Source organism: Phragmites australis, chromosome 5 (genome assembly GCF_958298935.1).
Source record: "Phragmites australis chromosome 5, lpPhrAust1.1, whole genome shotgun sequence".
NCBI lineage: Eukaryota > Viridiplantae > Streptophyta > Magnoliopsida > Poales > Poaceae > Phragmites > Phragmites australis.
In genome coordinates, this window is record NC_084925.1 from 38,999,239 (window position 1) to 39,023,164 (window position 23,926).

At 43.9% G+C, this 23,926-nt stretch overlaps 5 protein-coding genes and 1 long non-coding RNA gene across 9 annotated transcripts; 3 read left to right on the plus strand and 3 right to left on the minus strand.

The window, feature by feature from the left end:
• Positions 1-1,086: 1,086 nt before the first annotated feature.
• Positions 1,087-1,780, plus strand: LOC133919566 (uncharacterized). The gene is made up of 2 exons (XM_062363995.1): positions 1,087-1,462; positions 1,567-1,780. Exons 1-2 carry the CDS (start codon positions 1,240-1,242, stop codon positions 1,614-1,616), a joined length of 273 nt encoding a protein of 90 aa, XP_062219979.1. The 5' UTR covers positions 1,087-1,239; the 3' UTR covers positions 1,617-1,780.
• A 344-nt stretch (positions 1,781-2,124) lies between these two features.
• On the minus strand, positions 2,125-5,896 carry LOC133919565 (binding partner of ACD11 1-like). Of its 3 annotated transcripts, none has more exons than XM_062363994.1 (5): positions 5,759-5,896; positions 4,061-4,173; positions 3,913-3,988; positions 3,427-3,510; positions 2,125-3,341 (listed from the first exon to the last, which is right to left on the minus strand). In XM_062363994.1, the coding sequence occupies exons 2-5, from the start codon at positions 4,165-4,167 to the stop codon at positions 2,406-2,408; spliced, it is 1,203 nt and encodes a 400-aa protein (XP_062219978.1). In that variant the 5' UTR covers positions 4,168-4,173; positions 5,759-5,896; the 3' UTR covers positions 2,125-2,405. The 3 variants fall into 3 exon arrangements, with proteins under 3 accessions (XP_062219978.1, XP_062219976.1, XP_062219975.1); XM_062363992.1 differs by lacking the exon at positions 5,759-5,896 and adding an exon at positions 4,718-4,849 and having other exon boundaries at positions 4,061-4,168; XM_062363991.1 differs by lacking the exon at positions 5,759-5,896 and adding an exon at positions 4,718-5,110 and having other exon boundaries at positions 2,126-3,341.
• On the plus strand, positions 5,105-5,767 carry LOC133919567 (uncharacterized). The gene has a single exon (XM_062363996.1). It carries the CDS (start codon positions 5,238-5,240, stop codon positions 5,508-5,510), a length of 273 nt encoding a protein of 90 aa, XP_062219980.1. The 5' UTR covers positions 5,105-5,237; the 3' UTR covers positions 5,511-5,767.
• On the minus strand, positions 5,832-14,083 carry LOC133919564 (oligopeptide transporter 4-like). Of its 2 annotated transcripts, XM_062363990.1 has the most exons (6): positions 13,507-14,083; positions 13,291-13,388; positions 7,494-8,072; positions 7,115-7,367; positions 6,805-6,987; positions 5,832-6,707 (listed from the first exon to the last, which is right to left on the minus strand). In XM_062363990.1, the coding sequence occupies exons 1-6, from the start codon at positions 14,011-14,013 to the stop codon at positions 6,087-6,089; spliced, it is 2,241 nt and encodes a 746-aa protein (XP_062219974.1). In that variant the 5' UTR covers positions 14,014-14,083; the 3' UTR covers positions 5,832-6,086. The 2 variants fall into 2 exon arrangements, with proteins under 2 accessions (XP_062219974.1, XP_062219973.1); XM_062363989.1 differs by having other exon boundaries at positions 7,115-8,072.
• Positions 6,840-8,316, plus strand: LOC133919568 (uncharacterized). The gene is made up of 3 exons (XR_009909935.1): positions 6,840-6,983; positions 7,085-7,556; positions 7,679-8,316. It is a non-coding gene; the product is annotated as an uncharacterized LOC133919568 (long non-coding RNA).
• A 5,057-nt stretch (positions 14,084-19,140) lies between the features above and the next one.
• Positions 19,141-21,624, minus strand: LOC133919569 (polyubiquitin). The gene is made up of 2 exons (XM_062363997.1): positions 21,360-21,624; positions 19,141-20,257 (listed from the first exon to the last, which is right to left on the minus strand). Exon 2 carries the CDS (start codon positions 20,255-20,257, stop codon positions 19,334-19,336), a length of 924 nt encoding a protein of 307 aa, XP_062219981.1. The 5' UTR covers positions 21,360-21,624; the 3' UTR covers positions 19,141-19,333.
• Between the last annotated feature and the right edge of the window lie 2,302 nt (positions 21,625-23,926).

Here is a 23,926-nt window from a genome sequence, read left to right on the forward strand (position 1 = left end):
TATAGAAGCTCGGGCTACTAGCGTGTGGTGTTGAAGCCTCGTATACCCCTATGTTGTCAGCCAAGGTCATGGTGTGGCCTTCCTCTGGTTGCCCCCTGAAGTAGGTATAGGTAACCTATTGGGTACCTATTACCCGCTCGGATACAAGTATGGGTAAAAATTATACCCGTGAGGCGGTTATGGGTATTATAGCAGATGCCTTTATTTGGGACGGGTATGAGGTGGTAAAACCCGACGAGTCTGAACCCATTGTCATCCCTAGGTGACGTGCGTGAGCGATACGGGGTTGGCTGACGTGGTGGATTGATCGGATGTGTAGGCCTAGCTGCTCTCACATGGTACATCCTTACGTGTTGGTCAGGTGCTGGTGGACCGGATGCGAGGTTCTGGGCTAAGACCTTGTTGCCCGAGTGACTCGTGCGTCTCTGGATGTTTTTTTAAGATGTTAGTGTTACACCGACACTTATAGGGTGTGTTTGTTTGATCGAATTTGCTCCAGTTTGACCTAATGGATGCGTATAATTAAAAAAAAAGTATGTTTATTTGCTTGTGTCCACTATTTCAGCTTGTCAGGCATATACAAATATATACCTTCAGTTTGTCTCGGGATTTGAGCTTCACTCTGCAGTCTAGTCGTGCAGATACAAACCCCTACATATGGCTATGCAGCATACTCACTTGTCAGTATTACAAAATCATTTTTATATAAGTAACAATCACAATTTCAACTTTTATATTCGCTTATGCGGCCTCAAATTTGATCAAACAAATAAAAACTCGGTTTAACCTGTCAAGATAAATACAACAAATCAAATGTCTTTTTTTTAATAAATATGACTATACATAGTATATTTACACCCAGTCACACCATAGTATGCAGCTCTACCTAATCATATCCGGAGAACCAAATATCCCCTGTTAACTTGTGATTCGCGAGTGCTAGTGGATGGTTAAAACTCAATCGAGGCTGCCCCACATTTCCACCAGCAGACCAGCTTTAGTTAGGCGTCATTCAGCTATGCCTATGCGCCTATGCTTATCCACCAGCAGATATTTTCGTTCCTTTGCTTGCAATTTAAACCAAACCAAACCAAGCCCAAAAACACCCGCTCCCTTTCCCTCGCATTTAGTACGCCTCTTTCTCTCCCTCCTCTCTCTCTCTCTCTGCCTCAACCGTCCTGGCTCCATCCGTTCCAGCCAACCACACCTGAAAGCTTCAGACCACCACGCCCCTCAAAAATGCACAGGCAGCTCACCCTCTCCCCGGGCCCGAAGCAGCAGCAGCAGGAGGACGACGGCAGCGGCAGCGACGCGGCGCAGCAGATGGCGGTGCCAGAGGACTCGGTCACGAACTCCAAGGCCGACAGGGCGCGGTCGGCGAGATCCATCCATCTTATCCCGCTGCTCACCTTCCTCTGCTTCCTCCTCCTCTTCCTCTGCTCTCACGACCCTTCCCCGTCTGGTACGTTTCCCGTACGCTTATGCACAGTTACTGCATCGTCCGATAATTTCCTTCGTCATTGTGCGGATCTGATGATTCTTTGCAATTTGGTTTTGCTTTTCAAGATATGTCGAGCTTTGGCGGCGGAGGGAACAGGAGATTGAGGATGCTATAGAATTCTCATAGCAATTATCTGTTGTGTTGCGTAATGTTTTGCCGGTTTCAAAAGATATTGCAATGTATTTTGCGCTCAAATACAGAGCTGCATGTTGCACTTGTGCAAGATTAAGGAAATCTGGGGCTTTATGCCACTGCTTGCCTTTGGCAATACTATAATAATTCCTTATCTATTGAACTCTCTACAAAATGAGGATAATATGCTTCCAGGTGACAAAAATATGGAGAGAGGAAGGAATTATACCTGCTTCTATGCCAGATGCGGCTGTTGTTAACAGTTGATGTGACCTTGGGTGGTAAAACAGATGCATTCATACATGGCCTAATTATACTGTATGAGTTCTGGCAATGTAAGGTCCTGCATGATTGAGGCTGATGCCCAAACAAAGCTAAATCAATGCATGATCTTCCAAATTGATAACGTTGCATCTGAGCTAGGATTTGAAAACAAAATGCCTTTGCAGCGAGAGCCCTAAAAAGGCAAATATAAGGACAGCGCGCTCTATGTTTCAACAATAAACAACTGTCAGAACAAGGTTCAAATATATAGAGGTTCAGGCAGACTTCCATGTACAAATGCTAAAACAATTCATCACAAAAGAAAAGAACTACAGAAGACCACTTATGTTGCAGCTTCATGGAAATATATATCCACAATGGTTACTACAATCCTATAACCTCTTGTGCTTAAAAAACAACTTTGAAGGATGTATGAAGGATGATGAATTCAACAGTAAGAGCCGAATAAACTATTATTGCCCTCGCAATCTGTATTTACATTCACGTATCACACAAATCCCTGGGCAGACTCGGGCTTCTCGGGAGTATTGCTAGAATTCCCATCAATAGTGGCCACAGTGACAGGAATAGTCACAGGGCTTCCAGGGACATGGTCCTTTGCAAATTCACCATCTAGGTGCTTGTGCTCCTGCTCAGTTTGCTCAGCTATTAGAAGGATGTCTGAAATATGGGCCTTCAATGATTCAGTCTCATGGTGCTTAGGCTCCTTCTCAGCTATTTCAACATTTTCTTGCACATGGGATATTGCGATTTCACCCTCCTGATTTCTTTGATCCTGTTTAACCATTTCAATGTTTTCTGGCCTGTCAGTAATTTGGCCTCCACCCTCTTGATGCTCGCTCTCCTGCTGAGCCATTTCAGGACTTTCCAGAACAAAGTTCTTCACAGAATCACCTTCCTGATCCTTGCACTCTTGCTCAGCCGCTTCAGAGCTTTCAGGCAAATGAGTCTTTGCGAGTTCACCATCCTGATGCTCTTCCTCCTGCTGAGCCACCATCCTTTCCTTTGCCTTCACGCCGACATCAGTTGCGGGGGTTGCAACCTTGTTGTATGCACCAGTTACCCACGCCGCCCCTGTAAGGACATATCTGTTACTCATGATGGCAGAACCAGCAGTAGTGACAGTCTGTTCAGCAGCAGCTAATGCTGACTTGGTCTTCTCTGCAACCTGGTATTTCTCATCCATTTCCTTCATTTTCTCATTTACCACTAATGTACCGGTGCTGAACTTCTGGCTTAGACCCATACTCTTGTCAAGGGAAGAGACTTTGGCGGTTGCAGTCGATGTGAGCTGATGCTTTTCATCAAAAGACTTGGCTTTTTCAAGGGCATCCATGCCAAGAACAAATCCTTTGGCCAGCATAGAACCGACAGCATCCTCAGCCTTCCGAAGGGCAGATTCCATGCCACCAGTATTTCTGGACTGATAGCGCAAAAACAGTGTTAGGAGTTTTGAGATCGCTGGAAGCAATTTGCTAATGGGAGCTGTAAAGATGTCACGCTTCTACCTCTAATTCAGCTAAAACAGCCGCTGGCAGCTGGTAATCAGTGGCTGGTGTGATGATGACAGCCATATCCACTATAGTCGCACCCTACATTAAAGTAGAAATTTGCACAACAGAGTTTATCAGCATACAAAGATTACTATAAATATAGTGGAAAAGATATTTCGTTAGGTAAGAAAATCAAAGGCGAGATGGAAAAACTCATATACTAAGCGACCTATAACAAGAGTATACACATTACACACCACAGTATTGTGGCAGAAACCATATACGCAGGCTTGGTTTTCATATATAATTCAAGACCCAAAGTTAGAAATAGAGAAGCATTGGGAGCAACTCATCTCTTTTCTTCAATATAATTAGAGGAAATAATATCACAGAACTGCCCAGGCACTTGTTTAAGGGATAAAGTGTATCATGATCAGCATCATCGTCAATAATTCACGCTTTTGCAGTAAAAATTGAGTTAATTAATGAATGAACCTATACCGTAAGAAGCATCGCCCTCTCTGCCCCATGGTTATCTCTGAACGTGATGTAGGCAAATTGAGACCGCTCATCACCACTGCAAATCATTTCTAGGTAAAATTATGCATGTTGTGGATAAATAATACCAGGGAAATCATATGGCACTAACCTTTGCATTTCGACATGTACTATATCACCAGAAAACGAAAAGAACTCCCTAATATCTTGGTCTGATGCTTTAAGTGAGACATTGTGGACCTTTACCGTGCCAACCATGCTTCCCTTGAAAAAAGAATGGAATTAATCAGAGATGAGGTCATAATTTTAAATGTTACCATAGCTATTTAGTGTATGAACAATGCAGAATATTTTTTTAAGAACGTGCTTAGCAAGTATTTCATTAAGAGAGTTACAAGAATATACTACATTCATTGCCATTCGTAGTACAGAGACCAGAAAAAGATGATTTCATCGGAGTATGCAGGTGCTAACGACACGAAATGATGCAAAATTGAAGAAATTACCGACAAAACCTTTCTTTAAAGAGGTTAAAACCCTCCACGTAAATTGAGTAAAAGAAAAGCGAATGCATTACGAGGAAATATGAAACCTCTGAATTTACAACTAAACAGGCTTGATTTTCCTCGCATGAAAGAACAGATTACAAAGATTCAGAAAAATTCCACAATTGCACCAACAGTATCAGGGTAATCCTAAGAAGATCCCTGAATACGCCTCTGAAGAAAACCCTAACGTACTTTCTCCTAAAAATAAGCAACAGCCCAAGCGAAGAAACGCGCTGAAGTTTCAAAATCTGGGTGCTCACCTCGACGGATACGATCCAAACAGCTCCGCACTCCGATTGGGAACGGGAGAGGGAAGGGACGACGGAAATGGAGCCATCGCGCGCGTTTCGCCGCCGGTTTCGTAGGAGCAGGGGGTGGTCCGTGGTGGTGCCGAAACTCGGAGGGTGGCGACGTGTGGGGCCAGGAGACATTGGGCCGATAAACTCATTTACTGAGTTTTTTTTATATTTTTTAACTTAAAATATTAAATAAATACTCTGGTAGAAAGATTTATATAAATAAATATCTACAAGCAGTGCGGCGGAAAGATTTAAAAAATAAATATCTATCTTTTCACCGAGATTTATTTATTTAATATTTTAAGTTAGAAAATATAAAAATAAAAAGCTCCTTATTTACTCCCCGCAAAAAGGCCCAGTGGCCCCTCTCTTCTACATCCGCCTCCAACCGCGATAGTGTCGAACCCAAACCCTCCCGTTCCAGACCATCAATCACGGCGCGGGGGTCGAGGAGGTGCGCTGCGCACGGCGGCGGCGGAGGATGGCGAAGGGTGGAGGCGGGGGGCTGATCTGGGCGACGGCGGAGGACCTGGCGCGGAACCGTCCGGTGGCGCTGTCGCTGTACCGGCAGATCCTGCGGGCGCTGAACTCGCCGGAGCTGCCGTTGGGGCACGCGGCGCGGCTGGCGAAGAAGGCGGAGTGCCGCGCCATCTTCCTCTTCGGCGCCGAGGAGAGGTCGCTCCACAACATCCGGGACCTCCTCGACGCCGCGCGCCACACGCTTGGCCTCCTCAACCGCGGCCGCGTCCCGTAGCAAGGAAGGAAGGTCCAACGAGCTGCGGGCCTATCTGCCCAATCCCCGTGGGTATTTCATCTCTTTTAGCTTCCTTTCCTACTCCCGATTGTGAGTTCTGGTTCACCTATGTGTCGATGAATGGCCTAAGGTTGTGTCATATGTTCTAGTGATTAGCAAACTACTACTGCTCCATTTGTCGAATTGGTCCTCTATGTACACTGCAGGACTTATATTGCAGTTTCGCAAAGAAAAAGAAAGATACTTGCCTGTTTCAATGCGCTGTGCTGTCTCAGTTTTCATTGGAAAGTTGGTGGTAATTTCGGAGGGTATGCTGCTGGATTGAATAAACTTGTAGCATTCAGGAACTAGCATGCCCTTTGCATTACCCAAATGACCAATCCATTACACCATTGTTGTCTGCAGAAGTTTTGATTTCTTCTTCCGTGAGATCGACTATAAGTAGATGAGACTATGACCTTTACACATAGGAGAAGCTGTATTGTACTCCATACACCACAAATCAATGGCATCAACATAACTGGATTGGATCATATCTAATCTTGCAGCTGTACCTTGGGACACGAAACTCCCAGCTTAGAACACTGGGCAGACGCTATCAGAACCCAAGCCCACCCCTTTAGCAGTAGGGCATGAGGCCAGAGGGCAGTGCTCTCCGGCTGTACCCCACCAGTCAATGCTCCGGTTCTCCATGGTCAGGGAGAAGTACAGCAGCACCCCCATGAATGCAACTCCAGCGTCGAGCGCAGCAGAGAGAACGTAGTTGTACCTCGTCCACCACGTCTTTCGGTACCGAAACACGAAGAAATTGAATACGGTGCCAATGATCAGCCATGAGTTGTAGTTCACAGCTGTTGCTGGGGGCATAGAGGCCGTTGCACCAAGGAGCACTGGCAGGTTGATCAATGGTATCCATCTCTGTCCAGGGAACGCCCTGTGGAGAGCATACACGATAATGGGGCCTGCTGCGCCGATGAGGAAGAACCAGTTGAGGGCACCGTAGTTGCCACGTGACCCGAAGATGTGCCTCGGGCCGACAAGGCCCCAGATGACTGATGCATCAAAGAAGACACGGTCGCTGGGGCATGTCCACGGGCTGTCTGCTGCAAGGTTTTCTGAACAGATGTCCTTGATGGAGCCAAGCAGCCACCATGCCACCCCGATGTTGACCGTGCCAGCCACAATTGTACCGACAAACTAGGTAAATATAGCACCACAATGTTAGTAACTTTGCTTCCTTTGTACACGTAACTAATTTGCTTACAAGATGAACGGATTGAGGATTTTTATTTACCTGAACAAGGAACATGGATTTAGGAGGGATCTTCATGTAATGGCCGAGCTTGAAGTCTGAGAGGAAGGAAACAGCCTGAGACATGCTCATGTAGCCGTACACCTTGAAGCAGACATTGGCAATGGGATAGCCTGGCATTATCAGCCCCATGGCATACTCAGTGATCACATTCAGACCAGGTGTCTGTCCATCATATTTTAGATGTTTTTTTGTTAGTTTTTTCTTACAGACATCATCACATTTTGTTATAATACATAAAAGATCTGCTCTTTTTTTGTAGAAATGTCAAACATGCTAACATATTACTTGCCTGGTTGGTTGTCGCGCTGATGATACTTATGGGAAGGGTGAAGATGAAGGCCATGCCGCATGCAAAGAGGAGGCCCCACCATGGGAGCTGGACCTCGTGCCTCAAGATGGTGCAGAGGAGGAGGGACACTGTCATCGACAGTGCCATCAATGAGTAGAACCACCATCCTGGTATGTCATCATACCTCTTCATCAACTTCGTGTGGATGTCAGGCTCCTCCTTCTGCGATGCTCGGAAGCGGTAGTAGATTTCCCTGGACAATAGATATCCCATTTCAGACACAACTAATGCATATTTCAGTTTACAAAGTACATGAGCAAAGTACATGTAATCATAGTCTGTGTTTTTTTTGTTCATGTACTCGGTTGAGAAGCCATACTTTCCATAAAAGAGGCCGACATGTGTGATGGTTGCGGCAATGGTGGCAAAGCTGAGCCCATAAGTGAGTGCGAAGAATATGCTGAGGTTGACTTTGCCGATCTTGTTGTACGCGTCCATGTCGATCTCGAAGTTGTTGTTCACGATGGCTTGGATATCATACTCTGTGCCATTTGACATGAACAGGTGCGAGGAGAAGATGGGGAACGTCTTGGCGTTGTACAGGTTGAGGCCCCAGTACGCTGTGGGCATGACCACGTAGACGAAGAACGCGTAGCCGACGAAGATGTTGACGGTGGCAAAGAAGGGTGAGATGAGGGGGCTGAAGAGGAAGGAGGAGACTGTCGACCAATCGAGCGTGAAGGCGCCGAGGCCCAGGCCCTTCATGCCGGAGCCCAGCTGCTGCGCTGTCACAGACTTGGAGAAGACCCAGCACACCCATGAGATGGAAGTCAGCGTCGGGAAGAGATAGCCTGGCACAGCGTACCACGCGAAGCTGCAGATGAGCGCCACCAGGAAGAACTTGGAGCGGGAGATCTGGCGCGAGCCCTTGGGGAATTCTTCCTTCTCGTGCAGTGCCCTGGTTCAACATTGAGGACATGGTCAGCTGTTGTTAGCGGAATTTCTATCTCTACAGCAGAAACATTATGTCATGAAAATATGCAGTCTGTATTGGAACTATAGTGTGGTCTTAATCAGATTGGTGTACTGAGAGTCAATTATTTGTCATCATGTACAATGAAACGTTCCAGTCATTCAGAATTCATCGACATTTCAAGATTCACAAGGTTGCTTATGTAAACAAAATAGTGATTCTTCACTAATCACTGATGGTCCTCTATGTCATGAAAATATACTGTCCTGAATGGTCAGACTAATCCCATGAAAATTTGGCGCAATATATATAGCTATGCAAACAATGGAGAAATTTGGATACAAAACCATTCTAACAATATCTTCAAATTTCTGTCTCCCTTTATCTGTGTAGCCGACCATTTCTGATCAAGTGGCACATGAATGTGCAATCCTGAATATTCAGACTAACCCCATGAAAGTCTTGCCAGACCAAATATATATACATCTAGCTATACAAGCAATGGAGAAATTTGGATACAAAACTATTATGATGATAATCTTTCAATTTTTGTCTCCCTTATCTGTGTAACCCATCATCTCTTATCAAGTTGCACATGGGTGTAAGTCCCTTCACAACGTAACTTAGACGATTACCTTGTTGTTTAGACGATTACGTAACTTAGATCAGATGAGAATTTGTTTAGTTGCCACAATGTTCTTTTATCTGTTGTCAGTACACACGGTGAACAGAGTTCCAACCACGATAAATAGTATTCCAATCACGGTGAACAGTACTCTGACTATGATAAATAGTACTAGGTTAGAGGCCAGTAACTCCGATCGATGAACAGTATTTTATGACCACGATCAGTAACTACGATCAGTGTTCACGACCAGTGAGACGATAGTAACTTGATTTATTTCAGTAGTTGTTCTCCGGACAGGTGGAAGAGCCAAACATGTAGTCGAATACAAAAAGACCTAGCTACAATAAAGAATACTCGGGTAGATATATGAGAGTTTACGTGATCGATTAGGAAAGATATGTTAGTTATAGAAAATTGGAAATTAAAAGGTATAGTCAAATTATATCTGAAAGTTTTGTTTGGTTTATATTAAAAATCCTAATATTTTACGACTAAGATTTACCGCCCTTTAAATATGAGAGGTTTATAATCAACTGAGAAAATCAATCAATCGATCAAGCATAATCTATCTTTTATTTTTATCTTTTTAACCTAACTTCTATAGCCCCGTTATCTCTTTCAATCTATATTACTATATGTTTTTGATCTCGACAACTAAAAACAAACCGTCAGTCGCACATGCTTCGACGGAATCCCTCCTCAACGTGGATAACGACAAATATCCGATAACATAGTATTACGATTAAAATATACTGGGTGCTTTTCGTTGGGATTATACACACGACATGCTCAATATTTAGTGTAATATCTTTTCGTGACAACCCAAGTCAGCCCTTCCTTGCTGCAGGCTCGCAGGCATGCGCGCGTGTGGGCGGGCGTTCAGCCGTTCACATCGCGCCAGCTGCGATGCTGGCCCGGTGCCAAGGACCAAGGTCTCGTGCAGAAAGCAAGCGAGCTTGTCCACAACTGACAGAAAATACCCATCATATCCGAGCATCGCTGTTACTGTGGCAGACAATGCCCATCCGTTATCGCTGACTTGGACCCGATGGACACTACTACACGCGCGGCGGCTATCGCTGACTGAAGGTTACAGTACTTTGGTTTCCTCGAGTATGTTGCTATCATAATAGAGCCATGGTCATCATTAGTATAGCATGCATATAGATCACGAGAGATAACGGTAATATTATCTAACACCTATGTTAAAAAATTTATCAAATCAGACACTATCAATATAAGTTGGATTCTGAATTATATTTTACGTGTTTATTTTTTTTACTAAATCAGATAACAAATCTAAATTGAATTTTGACACTTATATCCGAGTCCAAATAGGCAAATAATACTGGCTGGCGGGCTCAACCACAGGTCGCCCTTACTGTGCATGAGCAACGTAATGGCGACGTAACACTGCGCACCACTAAACTAGTTGCGGGTGCAGCCAGTGTGGCTGTCGCAGTTTATTGGCTTCACGGTAAAACGACTGCCAATTTACTAAGAAAAAGCATTCCTTCAGAGGGGCAAAGAAAACACAATGGCGAATGGGATTAAGACCGAATCCAACGGCTTCTCTTCGCGGAGAAAATTTTTGTTGTGAAAGAATTTTTGTTCCTTTCAGCGCTTCAACAGTTTCCCTTCACGACAGGATTTTCAGATCATTCTCTTTAGGATGGGATTATCTCTCATTTTCCTTCGTGATTCTCGGGAAGGAAACTAAATGAAGAAAATATGATTGGAGTAGTCTAATGGTAGACTGCTGCACAAAGCAAAGACGTCGGAGCTCTGCCACCGCAATCTGAACTTATCAATTTGGAATCTCGCGTTCTGACGAAAAGGTTACTGATTTTTCAGTTTAGGTGGTATGGATATTTAGATGGGGGCTCTAACCAGTGCAACGTAGCACTGCAATACGGGCTGACAAGATTCAGATATCATCTAGAACTGAATGGTGCCAAAGGGTAGGTGAGTTTCAGGTAGCTAGACAAGAAAACTAGCTAGTAGATTGATTAGCAGTTTAGCATAACGAGACTTGTGTTAGTTCATACTGAAATGATACTGTGCTGCTATTCAAGAGCTAACAAAAATAATTTCGTTTTTTTCCAGGTAATTAAAATTAGAGCGGAGATACCAGTGAGCAACTTTTCACATCTAACCTGTCATATGTCCACAAGTATGCATATCACCAAGTTGATTTACTATTTTTTCCCCTTGTGCCTTGGTCTCACACTAGCTTTCTTCTTTGAAGAAATCATTTGCCCACCATATCAGTCGGCTTGGATAACGCCTACCAGAGCTGATAAGGAAAAGCAATAGTATGTACCCAATGCATGTCTGAAAAATAAAACTCATCCTTTTTTAGGACTAACTAAACTGATCCTTGGTTCGTGGAAAGACATTATTCTAAGCCAAAAACAAAAACAAAAATCTCTCCACGCACTGAACAATGTAATAATTGGGGATTCCATTTAGCATGAGCAGCCATCATATCCATTCTTCAATTCAGTTGCTGCACTCCCATGTTCATGGTGGGGTAAGTGCCTCTCTATTCTTGCATCCGTGTTGAGAGGACCAGCACAAAGAGAAATGCCACTGAGTAGCTACGTACTCATGGATCGTGATGCATGCTCTTCAGATTATTCATCTTTAAAATCAATTATATTATTATTTAAGATAAAAAGGGAGTTACTACGTTTACTCTTAAAGTCACGAAATTATCGTGTGAATAAAAAAAAAATCTAGACCACTCATTATTTAAACATCTAACGGTCATAATTAAACCAAAGAATCCATATCAAATACAATTAATAAATAGCAAAATTTAAAAGCAAAGAGTTCATATCAAATATGATTAATAAATACCTAAATTCGGAATTAAAATTTATAAAAAATTAGCAGTTCGATTTCTATACGATTTGGAAAGCAAAATATCTAAATAAAGAGTTCAAATAAATAAAATAAATAATAATTAAAATTAAGGTTAGAATAAAAAAATAAGGATCTATATATAATATAGTCTTATAAAAATCAAATTATTATAAAAATTAAATACCTAAATAAAGAGTCTATGTAAAAAACAACTAATCGATAGCTATTCATAACAGGAAAAAAAATCAAAATTCTTACTAAGGTAATAGATTAAGAAACACCATGTAACTCAAGGTCATCACATCAAGTAATCAGCACCCAAGACACAGCACGCAAGCAAGTCAATCATATTCTGATTTTAGTTGGATTACCTACACCTAATGCATTATTTTGACCATTGATCAAAATATATACGAATTGAGCTAATACGTGTATACAATTTGGGTACAAGCTTGAAGCATAAATAATTTTTCACTAACCTAATTTTTATCTGTTCTTCTAATTTTATGCGTTTTGTAACTAAATAACACTAACCTCGTAAAAAACTAAAGTGACTAATTTTTAATAAAAAATATCATGAAAAAATATTACAGCGAGTCTAGACACTCTCAGATGTGGCTAAATAGACACACTATCAGATGTGGCCAAATAGACGGTCCGGCCTAGCATGGCATGGGCCCATTTAGGCACGACCTAGCTAGACCCGTTAGCTAAATGAGACGTGTCGTGCCAGCTCACGTGACATGACACCAGCCCAGATACGACTCACTTAGATCGGGTCATGCCGTACCGACCCATGGCACGATAGACCCAATATTATTTTTTTTCCATCAACCCAGTAACACATGAAAATAAAAAAAAATATTAAAAACCAATAGATGTAAGAATCGAACTCATGATCTCATATTGGAGACAAACACTCTATCATTATAGTAACATGCCTTTGTATCTTAGAGATAAACAAACTATACAAAATCTTATAAAAATAAAAAATTAAACAGATTATACCATGCCGATCCAACTTACTACGGTTCCTGTCCAAAATTCCAAACATAACCCGTCTAGCCATACCATACTGATTCGCCCGTTTACTCTGGTGTCTATCGTGCCATGTTTAAGCTAGGCCGTTTTTATATTTAGTCACTCTATATTAGTGTGATCCACCTTCTAGTTTTATTTATTTAACTTCGCTTTTGTCTTAATGTCATCGGCTAGTCATCGGATTCTCTGGTCTGGAGACAACGTTGGTGAGAAACGGCAAGATGCATGAAAGAACACCAAAACAACAACTTTTTTCCCCCGAATCGATCCGAAACAACACCTAGCTACTAGCTATCGGTTATATCGCAAGATTCGTCAGTACCATCAACTTTACGTCCCATTAGCAAAAAAGTACCATCAACTTTATGTCACATTAGCAAAAAAGTAATCAGAAAGCGCAGGATTTTAAAGTTGTACCACTAGATGCCATATGCAAAGCTACAGTCTACAGAGACACGCACGAGCTGCCATGCGTGTAGCTGTAGGAGAAACCAAACCAATCAGAGCTCAACGGTGAATTTAAAGAACGCAGTACGATAGTTGCCGGCCTCCGAAAACCCAACCGCAAACCAACCCGAAATCCAGCCAAACAGAGGAACGCGGTAGAGAGAGAGAGAGAGAGCACAGAATGGTAACAAAGCAGCAGCTTGCTTTTTACTGACTCACCGAAAGAGGGAGACCTGGACGAGCGTGCTCGGCCACCACATGTGCGACGGTTCGACCACGTACTTGCGCAACAGCCCAGCCCACCCGTACCCGAGCACCTAAATCCACAAGCCATCGTCCATCGAAGTAAGAACAAATTAATGGCAGTTGATTAGCTGATGGCAAGGGAGAAATCTTGCTGAGAAGCTGCAAATCTGATGGTGAGTAAGCATTTACCTGCGTGGTGATGACGAGGAGCCAGGCGGTGAAGAAAGAGATGTGGCGGTGGTAGAAGGCGCGGATGATGTCGATGACGAAGACGGCGTAGGCGTTGCCGACGCCGAACGCGAAGCCGGCGTTGGCGAAGATGGAGATGAGCACGTGCTCCTTCATGTTGAAGGGGCCCGGGTTGAGGCTCCACTCCCCGCCGCCCAGCAACGCGGGCGCCCGGAACCTACGGCGCGGCAGCACCCGGGCCATGAAGTGGCCCACGGGCAGCGACGCCACCTGCACCGTGATCTGCGTCACGACGAGCGGCTCCGTGCGGTAGGAGAAGAACTGGTTGAGGAAGCCCATGAGCGCGCACGACACCAGCCCGATGCTCCACATCCGGAACGTCCACACCGGCAGCGACGGGTCGTCCGTGGACGGCACCGTCAGCCGCACCTCCTCGATCGGCGACTCCTCCGTCTCCCCCTCCCCGCCGGCGGCCAGGCCGCGCTCATCCGCCGCTATCTCACCCATTGCCGCGTGGGCCGATTTAATAATCGCTTTGCCTTTCGAGTGAGCAAAGAGTGCTGCGCGGCTCGTGAGGCACGCGCGCGCGCGTATATATTGATGGGGTCTGAGGCCTACAGCTAGATAGCAGTAACTGGGGAGGGGTGCCACCTGGGGTTTATTATCTGGCTGCCGTTTTTGCTTTTCGAGAATTATGTGGCTGCCATTATTGTTTTTCAAGAATTATGTGGCTGCCATTTATGACGCCAAAAGAGAAAAGGAACATAGGAGTATCACTATTTGATTCGATGAAATCTGGAATCTGATACCGTGTGAACCTTGGACTAGCCGTTGCTGGTGAATATCCAGATCGCAAGACCGTCGCCACTCGCCAGCCATGTACCAGTGCCAACCTTTCGCTTTGCTCCATGCATGTGAATGCACACTTCTTGACGAATAATGCGCCGCGCCGCGCTGCGGTTCGGTTTTTGTGGAAAGAAAAAAAAGGGGAGAGGCACAGTGCTGGATGTTGGCATGCCGCGCCAAACGGGACGACCTGACCTTGACCTTCGGCGTTGCGAGGTCGTGATATAGTCCAGCTAACCTGATCTTTCGACGAGATCATAGCTATCGATATGGTAGAATTGATTCTCACGATACGACTACAAACGAAGAGTTTGTGAACCTCTTAGCAACCGTAGAACTAACTTTAAATGATTATTAATTTTACCGGATAGCACAATCAACTTGAACACAAGATCTAATTTTCACGAGCAATCAAAGAACTAGCAAGAATAAGAAACGACCAATCTAAAATTACAAAGAGAATTAAAGATCTCAAAGTAATCGACACAAGAGGTGAGATTCTCAAATAACTATCTTGACAGATGGTCATCCAACATAATTGAAGAACATAAAGATTGCACAATGGCTAAACTAAAAAAAAAAACCCGCCGCGTAAAGTTCAGCTAGGGATATAAATAGGTAGACAGGGAAGGGATTTCGGCTAGCACAAGAGGTATGACGAAATCTCTTTCCAACCTTTTCATATTTGACGAAACCATATAAATGCATACTTTATTACATGGGCCCAGCCCAAAGATAAGTGGTGTAGCACCCTTTTGATGTCCCTCTCATTTGTTACGATCTTCTGGTCCTTCATTCTTTAAAAGAATCACGTAATTGAGTTCACATATATGAGCCCGAGTGATTGGTCCTGGTGTTGTGGTAGCAACGGGTGATGTAGGTTGAACTGAAAAAATGATGTCCTCATCGGTCGCTGCCCAGCTTGCGTTCAGTAATGTAAGCTACAGTGCTGCAGGACGAAAGCAACTTGTCAGGTTTTTTTGCCAGTTTTTACCCTCTCCTAGTGCTCCAGCGGGCCTGTTTTCTAAGGCACTAATTAGTTATCCACTAGAAAAAAACTAATCTGGTAAGCAATTTAAAGAGTAGAGAAAACTGTTGAGGATTTTTACTCAATTATCGGTAGTATGTAATAAAAATATGGATACATACACATAGTCATCAAAGAGTATCACAAGGAAACACATAATTATATAGGTCATCAAATTGGATAATAGCACTATGTCCTATCTTACTTTGATTATTCTCAGGATCATAGAGTATAATGAGGTGTGTGAATATATCTAACCCTAAAAACTAAGTGGATTTCTATATATCTACTACTGAAGATCTAGTAGGGAAAGGGATTGCTTCTTGTCGTGGATCTTCAATGGTGTTGATATTATATTCAACTAGACTTCATGATGGATTCGTGACTTCAGAGATTTGAAAGCGCGAGTTGCTAAGGCTGGTTGGCTTGATTGCTGTTATTGTTGGTTCTACTTTGGCTTGGTCTTACACGTACCCCTATCCCCACCTTATATAGTCCGGAGAACTTAATCATATCCTACTCGGACTCTTTCAGACGTATCTTACTTAGATTGTTAGATTGTCAAATACCTAGGAATCTTTCTCGGATAGAGGATAACTTTCTTTTCCAGGACAATTAGCTTCTAAGTATGTTATTTTCATATCCTACTCCATTGATGTTATGTCTATCCTCGTATCGAGTAAAATACAGACCATCCTCATATATCTTTTATAGATATACGATATTTAGGGAATATATAATATTAATTACTCCATCTATGTTAAAATAGATAATGTTTAAGAGTTGAGCAGAAGTAGTAAGGTGAAAGATAAAATGGACGTATTATCCTCTATTAATACTATTTATTGCATGAGAAATGAGACTTGCATTAAAAATGATGTTACTTAATGGAGGGAGTAAATATTGGAAAACTTGGGCTAAAGTTACCTCAAAATTATAGAACATCGTATATTTTGAACATTATAGAAGATGCTAAAACGTTATCTATTTTGAGATGAAGGGAGTATATATCCTCGTCAATAACAAGTTTATTTTTACGAATGAAACTAGCATTTCGAGTAATCTAGACAGAAGATATCGCCCTATGAGACAATTAATTGTCCTGAACACCTTAAAAACTAGCAGTCACTACTACAGAAAGGGTTATCCCTACCCACTTTCACTACCGGTTCGTAAGCTCAAGACGCACATAAAAAGTTAAGATAGCAAGAAACGGTGGTGATACATCACTGTTGATTGATAACACGAACCAACAGTTATATCAATTCAGAAAAGATGTGTTTTAATAACTGACGGTGATAATGACTATCACTGTCAATTGTATTTACAAACCGAAAGAGATATCCCAAAAACCATACGAATTCTTACGCCCACCTGCTCTACTTCTTCTGAACGCCTTTATATATTTCACTCGATCACTCTCGCCCTCACACTCGATCTATCTGATCCACCCTCTCCCCTCCACTACTGTTGCGATGGATCGACGCGCTTCTTCTCTCGCTTTGGCCACTCCACCGCCGCCTCTGCCTCCACCTTCACCTGCCAAGACACCCACATCAGCGCCGTTGTTTGAAGACGAGGCAGAGGCCCCACCGAAGAGCTCAGATGAGGCGCAGTTTTCAAGCTACAGCAAATCAGTGGGGTCCCCCACCAAGGACGGTAGTGTGTGAGACTACTTCCTCGACGAACCGAAGATGAAGAGGCTTTGGGCAAGCTCGGATGAGGAGGAGGAGGTCGGCGAGGATGAAGACCGTGGCGATGATGATGAATACTTCTTCTTCTTCGTTGTGGTAGATGGGTAGACGCACACATTTAAGGTTTTTTGCGCGCGGCCGTGTATATCTTTTATTTTGTATACAATGGTGGATTTAGTGACTTAACTATTGATTAGTATTATATAAAATAGTAATTATGAAGATTAATAATATAACGCTCGGTTAAATTATTGTGTTGCCTCTTTACATTTTAATTTTCCCTCCTGTGTATATTTACTGACTAAGGTCCCAAAGACTGCTATACAAGTAAGATCAAAGGGAAGGGTGTCTAAAAGTTTGTCATATTTTAGAGGTGGTGGCGATAAAGCTTTTCATCAAACACGGATGATTATGTAGTTATAGATTGTAAGCTTTATGACACTTTATTTCTTTTTATCATATTTTTTCCTGTGTGATGTTGACTAATTATGCCGGTATTTGTAATAATAATCAATTGTTGTTTATATGCATCTCGTGATGAAAAAACACGAATGTTTTTATCTATTTTCTTAAAAAATTAGAAATTCCGGCATCCAGAACCTGAGGGGAGAATAAATAAACGCCCATGCAACTCCAACTTGAATCTTACAAATATATAGTGATCACATACGTACATAATGCTGGAGCTTGAGCAGAAGAAACAGACATCAACCTGCCAACTTGGTAAGGAACGCTTTGCCATGGCAAAGACCGTTCCAGTCACATTACAGTGCTACGCAGTGCATTCATCGTGCGCAGGATGACGGTCCACAGCAGAGAAGAAAAATTGACTGGTGGATTCAACGAACGCCTACCATCTGCTCTCACTATCCATTCCCTGGTTCCACAAATCATGTGCTTATGAAAAATAAGGTGGTGATAGATGAACCTATCACATTTTTCAAACCAAACAACTAGCTTGAGTGCCTTCACACACGATCTTTGGCTAAGAAAGGCACGCACGCACGCGCGAGCTGCAGAACTAGGAGCGTTCCGTATTGGAATTCATCATTTTCGGCTGCAGGCCAGAACTAGGTGGATGCAGGGCGTCCCTTTGGAGAAACGGCCAGCCGAAGCAAGAAGAAACAGCATGTATACAGAGATTCAATTTCAAGCTGTCATCCTCTATCTCTCTTTTCTTTTCGAAGTTAATTCAAGTTGTGCACCGGGACCGGCATTAACAACTCCTGTAAAAATAGTGTCCCGTTTGGTAGGAATGGATAAGCTCGATCCAAGTACGAGTTGCAGGACCCATGTATATTCTCCCAAGTGTGGCTGCGCCTCACATGGTTGGATGGATGGATAGGAAAGGCATGGATGCAGCAAGGAGGCTGTGTCGACTGGTTACGACTTGCGAGAACTGAATAAAGTTCGCCACAAGTTAGAAAATCTAGCCTGGTTCCGCGGATTTGCACAGCGAGAGTGGAGCGAGAGGGGCAGGACATGCCTGCCAGTAGTGCCTGGTCTGCCTGCAGCCTGCGCGCAATGTAAGTTTCGAACTTGTCACACAAAACTGCAAATCACAGGTACGAAAACAATGCAAATTAGTTTGCTTGTGCATTCGTTACTAATTCGTTGGTATTTTCCCTGCATTCATGTGAAACCATGCGCAGCACAAATCACCAAAATGACCAATAAGAGAAGTTGGACGCTGCCGCTTGACTTTCAGGCTCCGGTCCGTGAGCGCAATAGCAGATCAGACAAACGCAAGCACAAGCTGCAAAGCCGCAAACTGCAGAAAGCCGGGTGCGAAAACCAGCATCTAGCTCAAGAGACTAGAGCCTCCATCGTAGGCTTACGAAAACTGGGACGAGAAAACTAAGACGACGGGATATGTTAATCCAGGTGAACATGGAAAGTCAAATCATCCATCCAAACAGGGACGTTGCCTTAAGCCTGATGGCCAAAGAAAATCAGGCAGGTTAAATATAAAATACAACGCACCCCTAATGAAAGAATAGCTACTACGATCATCCACACAAAATCTAAAGCAATCATAATAGACGAGCAAAAGGACCAGATAGGAAATAGAAAGTGAACAGCAGATATAAGCAAAGCTAGTTATGTCTCCAGAGAAACCAAGTACTGGGTACTGGGTACGACAGCCCATTGAACACATAACAACAGAATAGTAGCATTAGACCCCCAAGGAACCGTATCACTACACCACAGAGAGTGCATGGCAGTATTGATTTCGTAGCAGACGTTGCTGCTCGACCGCTTAGTTAACACCACCACCGCGGAGGCGCAGGACAAGATGAAGAGTGGATTCCTTCTGGATGTTGTAATCTGCCAAGGTACGCCCGTCCTCCAGCTGCTTCCCAGCAAAGATGAGCCTCTGCTGATCTGGAGGGATTCCCTCCTTGTCCTGGATCTTGGCCTTAACATTGTCAATGGTGTCGGAGCTCTCAACCTCAAGAGTTATGGTCTTCCCAGTAAGGGTCTTCACAAAGATCTGCATGCCACCCCTCAGACGCAGGACAAGGTGTAGGGTAGACTCCTTCTGGATGTTGTAGTCCGCCAGCGTGCGACCATCCTCTAGCTGCTTGCCAGCAAAGATGAGCCTCTGCTGGTCCGGGGGGATGCCTTCCTTATCCTGGATCTTGGCCTTGACATTGTCAATGGTGTCGGAGCTCTCGACCTCCAGCGTGATCGTCTTGCCTGTAAGGGTCTTGACAAAGATCTGCATGCCACCCCTCAGACGCAGGACAAGGTGTAGGGTAGACTCCTTCTGGATGTTGTAGTCCGCCAGCGTGCGACCATCCTCTAGCTGTTTGCCAGCAAAGATGAGCCTCTGCTGGTCCGGGGGGATGCCTTCCTTATCCTGGATCTTGGCCTTGACATTGTCAATGGTGTCGGAGCTCTCGACCTCCAACGTGATCGTCTTGCCTGTAAGGGTCTTGACAAAGATCTGCATGCCACCCCTCAGACGCAGGACAAGGTGTAGGGTAGACTCCTTCTGAATGTTGTAGTCAGCCAATGTGCGCCCATCTTCTAGCTGCTTCCCAGCAAAGATGAGCCTCTGCTGGTCAGGTGGAATGCCTTCCTTATCCTGGATCTTGGCCTTGACATTGTCAATGGTGTCAGAGCTCTCGACCTCAAGAGTGATGGTCTTGCCAGTCAGGGTCTTAACGAAGATCTGCATCTGTTTCAGACATTATAGAATATAGAATCATGTCAAAATCTTGAAAACATACATTTTAAATTGACATATAATTTTACAAAAATGCATATCGAATAGAAGACAGATGCACCACCAACTAATCCTCAATTGGTTTTAACAAATTAATACGATCATATCACAAGACAGTCATGTGTACAATAATTATTAACACAGCACACATTTTACCATCCATCCAGTAAAGATTCATAAGAAAACAGCAAACCTGATTTGGTTACTACATCGACACAGAAAAAGCCTTATATTTTCCTATCTGGAATTTATGCATTTGTGTTTTTCTCTATAGAAGTATTCATCAGCACTACTAGTCAAAGCATTGCACTGTAATCCCTTACTAGCTTCAGTTGCACATAATGATTCGATTTCACAAAAAATAACAAGATCACTGAAATAAATGGTGAATGCACAGCGCAAATAAATCAGAAATTCAGATTTCCTAATCACATCGCAATAAATCCTGCACCAAGATGAAAGTAGTCTCTAATCCCATGTTTTTCATCAGTAAATAAACCACCTAAAGACCAACGGAACTAGATAAATAGATCACAGACCAATGAAACAAATATCACTGAATCATCAATCTGCCCCCACACGTGCAAGTAAGATCTGAACTATATGTTGCAGGCTGGGTCATACAACTGATCAGCTTCAATCACAGGCCAAAACATGCGCTACGGGAATTGGACAAAGTCCCAAAACGTGGAAGCAACTACGTCCAAATCAAAAGCCAGCCAGTTGAATTTCCGGAACCTACGCACCAACCTGATCTAAAATCACAAGCTACCAGACAATAATCCTCAACTAGGTAATCGCACCAGATCGCGCGATTAAATCGCAAGCGACCACGCTGCATACAAACCCTAGATTACTCCAAGCACAAACAAGGCGCAACGAACGAATAAATCCCAAATCGCAACCAACCCTAGGTTTCAGATCGAGTCAACCCGCAGAAACACGATCTAATCGAACCGGGGCAACATCTGTATCAGATGGGGATCGGACTCCTCGCAAAAAAAAAAAAAAAAAAAAAAAAGATGGGGATCGGACTAGGGGGCTGAATCGGTACCTTGCGTGCGGGACGAGAGGAGATTCCGGCGTCCCTGGAAACCGCGACACGGGAGACGACAAGGAGATTAGGGGGAACTGGGGAAGAAAGATGCGACGATCGGAATCTGATCTGAGCCTTGCTAGTGGGGACGGGAGGGTATTTATGACGGGAGGGTGGAACGGCTCCGTGGCGTGCCTTGGTGGTTAAGGTTAGCCCGCCCGCCGGTGTCGACCAGGACTCCGCGTCGGTGGTCGCTCGTGGCTGGCTTCTGGAATTCGCGAGGGGAATCTGGTCACTGCCGCCAAGGATGGGCCTCCGGTTTGTTGCCGCGGCCCATATAGTGAGATCTGAAGCCCAGCGGAATCTGAAGCAAGCAGCGGCAGCTTAGCCCACGGTCCGCTGACAACGTGCGGCCCAAGCACCGAGGGGCGCGGCCACTGCGGCTGGCCATAGCTAGCCTAGATCAGATCGCCCACGGTACTGCGAGGCAGAACCGGGCAGACAGCAGGAGCATGCCTTGGCAGTTGACACTGTTGGCGAGCAGGGCTCCACCAATCACCGTTGTCCGATGTTGCCAGACCGGCACGACGAGCTGTTGGCCGTTGGATATTATTAGTAGCTGTGCGTTTCTGACTGTCACATTTACAGTAGCGGTTACCATTCTCTCGTGTAATTTTTCAATTTTTTTCAGTTGATTCCCTAGACCAAAACACTAGTGCTACTCTGTTTTTCTAGCTTATCTTGGATTTAGAAACATAACGACGGACATGTCAGCAGTCAGCCAGCTACGGTAGCAGAGTAAGTTGGTAAGGGCATACCTAATGATTATGGATAGTTATTATCTTTTAGTTTAGAGGGCATATTTTTAAAATTTTATATAAACCTCTTCGTTCACAATTTTTCATATCTTAAGTAAAAAAAGATACTGAGGGACTTACAAGTGCTAGCTCTTTATCTCTCCTCTTTAAAAGCTAAGTACTCACTTCTCTTCTCTATAACATATGAGACATCCTGCTAATCATAATATTAAAAAATATACTCATCTCTTATCATTAAAGATGCTCTAATCCGTCTTTATGCATTTTCGTGTCGCCTAGCGGACGTCGTTGATGATGAGCAAGGATTGAGAGGACCAGTCACGTGTGATCCACGTAATGGCGTTATGACAAGCTGTCCGGCCAGCTGCTGCTTTCGTCGCACTGTTGCACGTGGCACAGCTGTAGGAAAGTGGAAACCAGCCCACAAAACCACCGAGCTCGAGCAATTGAGCTGACCGGCTCTACCTAAGCATGGACCAGCACGGCCGGGATTAAGCAAGCGCCGAAACACACAAGATAACTGCAGTCCTACTCGATCGTCTAAGATGCAATAGAAGCTTCTGAATGGAAACTAGCCACTTTGAATATATAAAATTGTAAAAATCCATTTAAAATTTAGGGAGGTTCAATATCTACTTACACATGAATTTATTACAGTCTAACACCCACAGGTTTATGCATTTCGAATTCCCCTGGCCTGTTGACAAAACGCCGTGGCCACTCCAACTCTGTGAAACAAATTCATCTACCAGTTGGAGTTTGATGTGGCAGCTGTCGGATCCGCGTATGTTTTCTAGATCTAGTCATCACCGTCATTTTTTTTATTCTCTCACTCGAATAAACTTCAATATAATTATTTGTGCTTGGAGCATCCTAGAATATCTCCAATCTTATCTGCTATGTTGGAGATCACACAATAGCAATCTCAAACGAGGCATAAAATAAATTTAAAAACACAAAACTTACATCTGTTAAAACGAAAATGAATCGAGATGACACTGGGTATTTAAAACCCCTACCTAGCAAGTGGATTCTTATAATTTTCTCCTTTAAGAATCGAGGGTATTGGATACAACAAATGCACTGGTATATCCATATGAGAACTGCTATACGTACAACTTGCCGTCCGACCGATGTTCCGACTTGTGTACCGTAGTGCAAGTACTGTAGCAACGGAGTTGGAACGAAGTGGGACAGCCGGGTCGTAGAATAGCATTTTCGTATCCGTATAGCTACCGATCGTAACATCCACTCAAAGTCTACCACATGCTAGCTCTAGAGATGCTTACTAATGTCGATCTATGGCAGCCTCCAAGTCTAGAGATGCTTATTTTTGGCAAATGAACAAGCAGGGGGCAATGCAAAGTGGTATGGCAAGCAGTTGTCACTTGTCAGTAAGGACCGGGGAGCTTAACCGCATGACTTCTTTCGAAGGCATTAGCCGGAAGATGAAGCTGCTCCGAGAAAAAAACACTGTGCAGCACGGTGGGGGTTGTATCCACGTGATGCTGCGATCCGTCTTTGTTTTGTGTGCCCAACCCCAATCCAAGAAGCTTATCCACTTATCCTCGCTCTGCAAACTGCAATGGCCAGAGCATATGGGAGGCCGCTGAATAGTGGTTTTTACAGTGATGGACTAATGGCGTTGGACTGATCAGAATTGTCAAATGGTATACTGTATATATAGCTTAGGTCCCATGCATGCCTGGCAGCTGGACACAATAAACTGGTAGTTGGACACAATGGCGATCCAAGCCATCTACTAGG